This window comes from Rhipicephalus sanguineus, chromosome 8 (genome assembly GCF_013339695.2).
Source record: "Rhipicephalus sanguineus isolate Rsan-2018 chromosome 8, BIME_Rsan_1.4, whole genome shotgun sequence".
NCBI lineage: Eukaryota > Metazoa > Arthropoda > Arachnida > Ixodida > Ixodidae > Rhipicephalus > Rhipicephalus sanguineus.
Window position 1 is genome coordinate 49,482,937 of NC_051183.1, and position 11,314 is coordinate 49,494,250.

The 11,314-nt window shown below is 47.4% G+C and overlaps 1 protein-coding gene and 1 non-coding gene across 2 annotated transcripts; both read right to left on the minus strand.

Moving 5' to 3' along the window:
* Positions 1–1,320: 1,320 nt before the first annotated feature.
* Positions 1,321–1,392, minus strand: Trnat-cgu (transfer RNA threonine (anticodon CGU)). Its single transcript has one exon. It is a non-coding gene; the product is annotated as a tRNA-Thr (tRNA).
* A 979-nt stretch (positions 1,393–2,371) lies between these two features.
* Positions 2,372–10,187, minus strand: LOC125759446 (neprilysin-1-like). Its single transcript, XM_049418228.1, has 3 exons — positions 10,170–10,187; positions 6,459–6,732; positions 2,372–4,200 (listed from the first exon to the last, which is right to left on the minus strand). Exons 1-3 carry the CDS (start codon positions 10,185–10,187, stop codon positions 2,372–2,374), a joined length of 2,121 nt encoding a protein of 706 aa, XP_049274185.1.
* Between the last annotated feature and the right edge of the window lie 1,127 nt (positions 10,188–11,314).

Here is an 11,314-nt window from a genome sequence, read left to right on the forward strand (position 1 = left end):
TACCGCACCCTATGGAAAAATAATTTGCATAACCGCTCCAGCCGATTACTATCGCTGATTTTCGTGACGTCAAGCGCTTCTGTGTGTGGAAGATAGCCCAATTTTCCCACAGGCGCATGTATGTGTCGCCGGTTACAGATAGAAAACTTGAACGTCTAAAGAAATTTTACCAGAGATTATGACATCAGTACTCCGACAAAGATAGTGTATCATAGGAAGACAAAATTTTATTTCTCGATACGTCTAGTATTTCGCCTGGCATGCATACGCTTGACTTTAAAAAAAAATTACGTTTTCAACATAATCTAAAAGCAGGAAACCAGGCGGGGCAATTGCCTGCAAATCTCGCAAAGCTAGATCCGCCTGCAAAACAAAAAATGCTCCTCATCCTCCTCTAGTCCTTCGAGCGGAACAATATGCGTGCAGACAGTGGCGAAATGAGCATCCGCGGCTCTAGGCATTGGCTTGCCAGTGCGTCAGCATTTTTGACGGCCGCACACGGCAAAAAAGCGCCGTCGTCCCTAATGAGCGAAGGGTTCATGGTCCGCGCGCAGGTTGTTTCCTTGATGCACGGCTGAGAGCGCTGCAGTACGGTAGCGTATGAGCGCAACCACGTGATTTTATTTCACATTTCGCGGGCCTTCCATAATAGCTGGGGGAAGTCACCACGCAGCATGCAAGTTACGTGCATATAAAGCACTTTATTGCAGTCCTGAAGGAAAGAAGATTACTTTTAAGGACTCGTTTTTCTTCGTTAGACACAATATTAATGAGAACTAACAGACAATAATGCCAAGGAAAGTATAGGGGATGTTATTTGTATTAATTCGAATATAACCGTCAAGAAAATAAAGTGGACGAGAAGATAACTTGCCGCCGGCAGGGACCGAACCTGCGACCTTCGAATAACGCGTCCGATGCTCTACCACTGAGCTACGGTGGCGGTCATCCTCCCGTCCACTTTATGGGGTATATATGTGAATTTAAACCTAGGAGTGATAGTCAGCGCCGATCGCAGCCATGGCGGCGAGTGTGGAACACTCTATTTCTTCCTGTTGGCGTCACGTAGCACATGAACTTATTACGAGCTGGCAGCTGACCAATAATCCCTCGCATACTACCTGAAAGCATCAAGTCTGCCAGAACGAGACCCTCGCTATGAATGAAGGAAAGAAGTGTTAATTTTAAGGGCTCGTATTTCTTTGTTATGCACAATATTAATGAGAACTAACAGACAATAATGCCAAGGAAAGTATAGGGGATGTTATTTGTATTAATTAGAATATAAATGTCAAGAAAGTAAAGTGGACGAAAAGAACTTGCCGCCGGCAGGCATCGAACCTGCGACCTTCGAATAACGCGTCCGATGCTCTACCACTGAGCTACGGCGGCGGTCATCCTCCCGTCCACCGTAGATTTTAGCGTCCCGTCCCGTAGATTTTAGCCAAAATGTAGGTTTGAGGTATTTTGCTGGCATGAGCACATTTGCAAAAAATTATTGAAGCAGGCCCGACCATATTGTCTGTAGCAAAAAACTGTGTTTTTCTCAGTTTCATTTAAAGTGGATTGGGTCTTTTAGAAAAAACAAAGCGCCACATATATCTATTTTATAAAGATTGAGTCGTGTCATGTATTGCGCGTTTTTCTTAGGACATTGTGGGAAGCACTATAATGTTTTAAAAATGCAGGTCTTCTGAAAGAGACCTTTCTCGTTCTGTTAGTGCCCCATCTAATGGCGCTGGCGTCTAACAGAAGGCATGCACCACCATTTCGTGCAACTACATGTTCTACCTGCAGGCACGAACGCGCCATCAGATATCGTTAACATATACTGAACTCCATTTCAGACAACAGTGACAAAGCACAAAAGTGTTTCTTGTTCTGCCGTAACGTGGTACCGCCACCTTTTACGCGTTCTTAAAACATCATGTTTCCCAGGTAAATTCACCCAATTCGCTGAAGATATTAAAAAAACTGTGAGAAGAATGTTTAGAGGTATACTGGTTTATTATTAAAATAAATAGGCGCTTTGTTCTTTCGTATATGCAAGCACGCAAGTTATGGTCGTGTTTAGATACACAACGTTCGGGTAGTTCTCAAGAGAAAATTACACACGTTCACAGTTTACAGCAGTGTTTGAACGCGTTCACACGCGTTCAAACACTGCTGTAAAAATTTCCGCATTTTTTTTTCTTTTAAAGCAAGCCAATACGACAGGTTTGGTTATACACCAATTCTCATGGATGAAAGTAGTGCAGGTCGAGTCCTCGTCGCACAAAGGCTGGTCGAGCCTTTACTGCATATCGTACAAATACACCATCACTTGCGACCACACAGCTTTAGGTAAAGTGTTTGACGCGATCCTCAAAACTTACAGTTCATTACACGCGTGCACCGAGTGCATAGGACTTTCCGCTGAACACTGAAAGTTTTCCGCGAACGGCTTGAACAGGCTTAGCGGGAAATTGCACAAGGAAGCGGCGCTGATACCTGTCGCACTGCTGTCACTATCTGTCCTCTGAGCACACCCGATGAAACAGAGGGTAATGAAGAGCAACTGCACGGGCGAATACTGCTTGTAACCTGCGCTGTACTCGTTAAGTCCAGGACTGGACTGGTGCGCATCGAAAAGCGGTGCCAGGCTCGTCCAGGTAACATAAAGCGCGGACTTGTCGTCTTCCCGAAGCGTCAGGTTGTCGCGACGCTCAAACTCCTCGACCAGACATTCTAACGTCCCGTTCTGCCCGCTTCGCCCATCGGTCAGACGATCGCGGCGTTGTCCACCGCCGCCTACAGTTTGACCTATGAGGTACAGAGCTGACGCGACTTGCCGTGCTACGAGGGAACCCACGGTCCCGTAGTTCACGCTTTCGTATGCGGCGTCTGGAAACACTTCTTTCGACATGTACACGTCTGGCACGACCAGCCGCAGAGCCTTCTCGTTGGTGCTTGCTTCAAGCTTGGGGGGTTCTATCCATCCGCCGCTGGTTTCCTTCACATCGTCGCCGTACCGCTGCTTGAAGCGCACCCACACGTCGTTAGGCAGGTACTTCGCGTTCTCTAAGAAGTAGGTACTCGCGACTGAGAAGTTCTCGCTTGTAGCGTTCGCTTCTCGTAGTATACCTTCGAAGACGAGCGCCGCATGGCCAATCCTCTCGATAAACTCGTCCCTGGACTGCGCAGTAAGCCAGGTCGCGCCTTCGAGCTTCGCTTTGGTGGAAGCAACCACCGCGTCGGCGACTTCTTTCACCTTACTGACGCGTTCATCCTCAAACAGGTACGCATTGCCCAGAGCTGCGGGCAGGGCAACGTCCACAATCTGGAAACAGAACGTCCTCTGATGCTTCCGGCCTGCAGACGACGCTACGTTGTATATAAGGCTCGCCAGATCGGCACTCGCGAAGCGTCCGATTACCTGCACAATCGTGAGGCCGATGAATATTAGAACCTCCGTCCTCGGTTTATCTTCCAAGATATTCGTCAGGGCTTTCAAGTAAGCCGGCTTGTCGACTTCCACCGGGGTAGTACTCAGGACGTTTTCGCCTCGACGATCGTGAGCGGCCATGACACGCATCCAACGCTCTTCCGAGACAGCCGGAGTCGCTTGGGCAGCGAACTGGTTGAGGCTAGCGTAGGCTGTACCGCCGGATTCGTGGCTGTGCGGTTCCAATTCGCTCAGCACTTCGCGTTGGAACCGTGCCAGGTCCGTGCACCACTTAGTGTGATTCGCCGAGTCTCTGTCCCCAGGAAACTCATCTGACCCTTTGTTAAGCTCAGCCTGCAGCGCGCAGATGTAGCGACCGTGGTCTTGCCGCGACCTGTATTCGGCGAAGAGCGCGGGGAAGTCCAAGCCCGCCGAGGAGTCCAGGAACACGAGCTTGCCGACGGAAGAGGCACCCCGCGTGTAGAAGGCGTAGAAAAGCACAGGACATCGCCACTGGAAGGACAGGTCTAAAAGAATTCCAATGGGATCGACGCTCGTGTTCACGTCGGGCCATGGTGAACCCATCACTACGTCCAGGAATCCTCGGAACGAACTCGTTCTGCTATCTCCGGTGGCGAGGCAGCTCTGGTATAGCATAACGGCCTTCTGGAAGCGGTTCTGGTTTCTCGTGGGCACTTTTACGGCTGCTGCGCGGTTCATGACCACGTTTTGGAATTCCAGCATCGCGTCTTCTAATAAAGTACGACCTCCGGCCTCTGGAACAAAAAAAAAGATGGTTACTCTTTATGAATGGTCGACTTGCTTATCGATTCGAGTTTAGCGTCTCAAAGCAATGGTCTGGCTGCAAATGTTCCGCGCTACTCCAATCTGGCGTTCATTGCCACTCGAAATTGAAAGGGTTACCTTAATATCTGCTGGCCTTGTTCGTAAGGAACCTAGAGCGCAGATAAGAAGGCCTTCGAAGAAGGCGCCAAACACAAGCGCTTATGCTGCGTGAGTAACATGAGAGCATGTGATTGTTGTGTAACCTCATTCGTATGTCGTTATTCCAGCGCATTCAAGGCGAAATTCGCAAAGCCTTTAGTTCGTAAGTGTTCTTTTCCAATCGGCTTCGACAAAGATATATGCCCCACATCAGGATTCGCTGAAATATTGTCTTAAAATCAATCGTAGCGTAGGTCGGTTTTGTTAATACTGTCCTAAGGTTTATTTGAGAAAAGTAAAGGACAAACTACTCCACATATTCATCGTAAAATGTATTGTATTCACTTTATCCTTATGAGAAGGCAGAAACCTCTATGTCAGAAAACTTTGTTTTAAAAGGAGTCTTCGTTAGTTTTCGGCTATGCAATGTGTCAATGTTGGCTCACGTTGTTTGTTTTAGACCGCAGTTTCCATACCCGGGATTTCTGTAGTAGTGCAGCGCACCGGGAAAGGTAGGTAGCCGTTATATATTCAGCGACGGAGTAAAGAAATGGACATTGATGGAACTTCACGTGAAACTCCTAACCCTGTGGTTGTATAATAATCGTCGGGGTTTAACGTCCCAAAACCACGGTATGATTATGAGGGACGCTGTAGTGATGGGCTCCGGAAATTTAGACCACTGGGGTTCTTTAATGTGCACCTAAATTTAAGTACACTGGCCTGAAGCATTTTCGCCTCCATCGAAAGCGCGGCCGCGCGAATTCGAGCCCGCGACCTTCGGGTCAGCGGTCGAGCACCATAACCACTAGACCACCGTGGCGGGTAACCCTGTGGTTGTAAAATATTTTAAAGGTAATAGTTAATAGGCACTCGCAACGTTAAAGGGACAATAAAGAGAAAAACGATTTTTCTCACATTGTTAACTACTCTGTCACAATTCCAAAATCGCCGGACATGGCGCGAGGAGACGCTTGGTTAGCGAGAAAACGAGTAAAAAGAAAATGTGGGTGGGCACGCCACATTGAAGTTCCCGTACCAGACACCGTGACGTCATAGATTTTGATGGCGCCTGCTGGGTCCTACGTAGTTCCTAACCGGTGCAAATGAAATATTTTGTCCTCTGAGGGGTCATAGACTTAACATACCAAGCTTCAGGAAATTTCGTTGAGCCAATGTCGCGAAAATACGAAAAATTCACTTTGAAGTCCGTGACGTCACGCGCGATGTATTCGGCGCGATAGTCAAGAATGTAACTTTTACGTTGATTTTTTCCTCCATTTATAAACCTATGATGGTGAAATTAACGACATTAGAGTTCTCAGTGTACATGTTATCAATCTAAATCAATTCTTTGTTTGCCTTTAGTGTCCTTTTAAAAATAAATGGTAATACATTGGTGCGAACAACACAGCGAGTACGGTGGAGAATAGCGTAGCGGTCGACAGCGAGACAAGACAACGGCTCCCATTATTAGCTGGATCCTGAGGAAGAGCGGTATCTGAATGCCACCTTGCTGAGGCTTGGCGTCACGCTCCTGGATAATTTCACAGTACCAAACAGTACTTCATGTCCATCTACTGTCGCAAGTATTTAGTCGAAGGAGAGTAGAGATTCAATGAATTGCGAATTATCTTTCTGCCATTTTATATTGTCACTGCATCTGCTGGCCACGGTAGCGCAGTTGCTGTGACGTTGCCCTGATGGCCCGAGCTGGCCGCGTCGATACGGCCTCAGAGGCAGCGTTTTGAAACGGAAGAAGCACGAAACTTGCCTTGTTTCGGTCCGTGTAAAATAACCCCAGCCTGTCAAAATAAATTAGGTCTCTCCCGCCTCCATCTACCCCCCTACATATACGGTGTGCTTAGAGATATTCGGTCGTATTCGCAAAGTTCCTAGTGTTTGAGTGGCCATTGTTCAGCCGGTTTTTTATAGTGATATTCCTAGCATCAGGGGTCGTTGAAATTTTCTCTCACGGACAATCCCATCGCAAGACTTCTTGTGAACTTACGCCTAGATCATCACGTCTCGCTTCCAGTACGCCGTGTTCTAGAATGTATATATCCATTGCAATCTATAGCACGTATACCTGGCTTCCAGCGAGAACAGACGTACGCGTAGAAGTCTTGACACGGGTCCAGCGTGGTGTCCATGGAGGCCTCGAGTAGGTCCATGAAGCGGCGACACGACGGGGATCTGCAGGGCTCGCTGGTGCTCCGTGACACCCGCGACCGAGTCAGCAGCAATATGAACATCACCAGGAGGACGGACACAGTGAATGCCGACAGCAGCAACGTCGCGATCCTTCTGTGCCGTTGGCGTCGGCGGAGTCCGCGGCGTTCCCGGGAGACGAACGCTGGAGACTGCAGTAGGAACGCTAAAGGGATACTGAACAACAAATTTACCGCCGAGATTTTCAGCCAAATTGGAAGAATGGTGCTGATGTCGGTAGACGCGACCTTGATTTCAGACAGGAACTAGTGGAAAGTAATAAACTTAGTGGCCGCGCCGTAAACTATATGAGGTGAAGGTTAAAGGGACACTAAAGAGAAACAATTAATCGGCCTAGATCGATAAATTGTGCTCTGAGAATTCTAATGTCGTTAATTTCGCCATCATAGGTAGAGGAGAAAATCAAGTTCAAATTTTCATTTTTAAATTTCCCGCCGAAATTTCCCCGCGTGATGTCACGGATTTCAAATTGTATTTATCGTATTTTGGCGCCATTGGCTAAACAAAATTACCCCAAACTTGGTATTTGATAAGTCTATGGCCCCCTCAGAGGTCAATGTACTTCATTTTTACCGATTAGGAACTACATAGTCCCTAATATGCGCCGTCAAAACATGTAACGTCACGGTGAATGGTGCGGAAACTTCAAGGTGGCGTCGCCACCCACATTTTGTTTTTGCGCGTTTTCTCGCTTACTAAGCGTCTTCTCGCAGCAAGCGTGGCGTTTTTGGTATTGTGAAAGAGTACTTTACTAATATGACAAAAATCGTTTTGTTCTTTAATGTCCCTTTAACGTCGCCGGAAACGGGCATGTCAGCAATGTCTGCCGTCACCCGCGTCTCTCGACCCGATCTGCTCTCACTACGGTTCCTAGAACCACTACGAATGGCACCGGACCCGGGAGCAAGCCCCTAAAGAGTGGGGCTTCTGGGGCTTATTTCTCTTGTTTCAACGTCCTGGGCCTTTTATGAGCGACCAAAAAATAGGAATGAATAACCGGAATCATTCTCAAAATATCATGTCAGTATTGCAAGCCCTGCCACAAGCGAGACGTGGTACTGTTATCAGTTGAAATGAGTGTGATCCTGTCGACATATTCTACTTCGTACGAAGCGCGTGATGGCGTACATACTCACGGCGGATATGGGCTCTTCAACCGTCGGAGAGGTTAAGTCACTGCTATTTAAAGGCAAGGAGTTCTTCGTTAGACCACTGGACCTATACGGCACCGAGATTGCAGGAACAGCTGCTACCGTTCTTTTCACAGGCTTGGGGCGCTGATGCTCAGACAAGTCCGCATCCATCTTCATTAGGTTCTTCTTGCTTTCGAGTGTTGACGCTTGTCCACTACTCGAATTTCCCGATAATCATGCGCAACCGAATAAGTAATAATGATCTCTGGCGCAGAATATTGAACTTTCCGTGGCTTTCCACGCAAGTCCACCTTTCGGTTATATAATGTAATGAAACGTTTACGCTCTTTCGACGTAAATATATCTCAAGAAGAAAATATTTTTTTTTATTTTGGTAATTTCGTTCACGCTGCCTTTGCAATGGAGCGCAAACTAATATGCTACAGAATGTAGATGTAAGTGGTCTAGATAAGATTTTAATGATAAACTGAATCGGGCCCTTACGATAAGACAATATGCCTTTTTGTTTGCATATTTTCGCCCTATAAAAAGTCAAACTTGGCAGATGAACCGGTCTCACATTTGATGGCAGTCTGCGAAACACTCAAAAAGCAGAAATGGCAATTTCACTTTATGCACCTGAATTCATACAGTCGCGCTAATTTATGGATACATTTGTTATCTTTGGGAAAGGGATCCGCAAAGCTCTTTTTTTTTTTTTTTGTCGGAAATGGCTACCCGCTGGCAGGTTATCGCTAACCGGGAAATTAACGCGACCATGCAGCAAGACGGTATTCGACGTTAACTTTTATAGGGCACAAAAAGAACGACCACGCGGACACAGCGCTAACTTTCACCGTTTGCAACGTTGGAAGCCATCGCCGGGTCATGTTCAAGCATATGTGCTCTGTCGAGTAATATTTGACGCTTCTTCCGCGCGGTCTCTCTGTTGTTTGGTAGGAAGCAGATTTGATTCTCGCGAACAACAATGGCAATTTTACGACAGGGACTTAGTACTTAATTTAACGTCAACTCTTGCCATGGCCATCACATCGCCATATAATTGTTGGGGTTTAACGTCCCAAAACCACAATATGATTTGAAGGACGCCGTATAGTGGAGGGCTCCGGGAATTTCGACCACCTGGGCTTCTGTAACGTGCACCTAAATCTAAGTACACGGGCCTCGAGCATTTACGCCTCCATCGAAAACACGGCCGCCGCAGCCCGGAGTCGATCCCGCGACCTTCGGATCACCAGTCGAGCGCTACAACCACTAGACCGTTATAGCGGGTACATCACCACATCATCATTATCAGCCGAATCATTTCTTCACTCGCGTTGCTTGCCGCGCAGCAGGAAATCGGCTCCGCTGCGCACGCTTGCGCTGTCGGATAGCCTGGAACGCTCGGCCGTGAAGGCTACAACCCATATGTGTCATTGTTTAATGGGCGTAGCACTTTAGAGGCGGGGCTTGTTGTCCATCCCTAGATCCCATGTGGCGTGATCACGCTCGCAATCAAGGTCAATACAGGCCTTAAGCAAGGCCGGCAATGCTCAAAACCGGGTTGCAATAACTGAACAACGTGTCAAATAATATAAGTAACAGAAATAAACCAGAAATAATCGCAATAATTAACTTAAAATCGCTATAAAAACGCTTCTGAAAGATGCAGCTGACACCAGAGCCGCGCAAGAGAGGGCGCCACCGACTCGACAAGCGTGCGATTTCTCCTCCCACCGGCACTTCTCCGGCGCCTTCGTCGCTACATCTGAAGTGTTAATTAAACAACCTGACGGAACTCGCTGCAGACGACACCTATCTCAACTGCCAGAACAAGCTGGAAGTCGATAAACATTCCCAGGATTTGGGGACATCTGTGCGTGGCGCCATCTCTCGGCGGTAACGACGGCCTCCTGCCGTAACTGATTGGGAGATATGCGAAAAAAAAATCATATCTCTTGAAAAAAGCAAGCTATCAAAAACGACTCGGGGTTCTATACAGTAGAGACCTACTGGAACATTTTGGTAAAATTGCAGTATCGCACTACAAAGCCTGTGGCTTCCCAGGGCAATTGAACACCGCCCATTAGAAATACATGGGGCCCCATTGTAAAATTTTAAACACTCTGGGAAGCCACGCGGTTTGCAGCGCCACACTGTAATTTTAACAGAATGTTCAAGTAAGTCTCTGCTGTATAGAACTGGGAGTCGTTTTTGATATCTGTATTTTTTTCGTCAGATATGATTTTTTTCGCCTATTTCCCATTCAGTTACGGCAGGCCACCGCAGTCCCCGACGACAGATGGCGCTACGTGCATATGTCCCCAAATCCTGGTCATGGTGCAGCAAAAAGTAACGCGTATGTCGCGCGCAGAGTTTGCGAATATGCCTAACAAGATTCTACTCGTGCCGGGAAAACCGTACATGCTTACCTCAAACATTGACGCCATCGGCGGTTCGGTAAACGGAACAAGGGGATCTCTACGAACGGGAATCACTGGGTGCCCGTGCTACGAACTTCCTCAGGTGGCACAGTAGTGGAGTTGCATTTAGCGCAGGATTTAGAGCTACACCAATCGCTACACAAGTTTTTTTTGTAAGACGCTCGCTGTTGTCCAAATAGTTAGTGGCGTTTTTCTAACGTTAGTGTTCGTGATACTCGTACCTAACATGACTTTTTGTCAACATTATATCTGGTAGTTCACTAGTGAATTAAACAGAAAACAGTGCGCGCATACTTGCTAGCTTAGCCGTGTAGTGCAGTTTAAGAAAAAAAGAGTCCTTTGATTCCTTTCGGAGAGTCCTGACTTGCTATGTTCATGACTCTCTTTAAAGAGACACGTCAGCTGTCTTTGCAGATCACTGTACTCTCTTCGGAGAGTCGTGTGACCCACAAGAGCGTTAACGTGCATCTTTGAAGAGAGTCATATACGTGACGAGCCAGAACTCTCCGAAAGGAGTCACACACACTCTTTCTTTTTCTTAGAGTGTACAAGACACCGTCGCGGCCGGGAAAACTATGTTTGCTCCAGTATATCGATGGCATTTCTATAGTTCGAATAAAACTGATTTACATTATCGCACGTATGGCGAAGGCCTAGATGTGGCCATTCTTCACAGCCTGTCCCCGAAAAGATATTGCCGGTCGACGATGTTTTCCTGCGTACCAACTGATCCGGTGGGTGCGAGAAAACAGCATAGCCACTGCATTCACCGGATGGGCAGAACGCGGGCTTTGATTGTTGCTGTTCCCCTATTAAAGGGACTGACAACCAATTTTTAGGGCACCTGTTTTCTTTAGCGCATTGGAAAGCTAACTGGTAAGAGTGTCTAGCCACAGAATGGTAACGTGGAAAACGCCGTGAAACATTTTTGATCAGAATTTTTCTATGTGCGGCGAATATGAAGTCTTATACACACTTGACAACACATGCTGCAATCAGTGAGCACGAAAGCTGTTCGTGTTCGAGCGCGGAAATTTACTGCGCGTGCGGGCACTCCGCGCTCATGCGCCGCGGCTCTACATGGGCCACTGGCAGCCACGAAGGCAGCACCGCTTCTCACCGTGCAACTACCT

What these genes read in the sequence shown, in the direction of transcription:
- LOC125759446 (XM_049418228.1), bottom strand. An exon ending in CTGTTCTCGCTGGAAGCCAG is followed by an intron (nt 4,201 to 6,458) that starts GTATACGTGCTA and finishes TTTTTGTTCCAG; the next exon opens with AGGCCGGAGGTCGTACTTTA.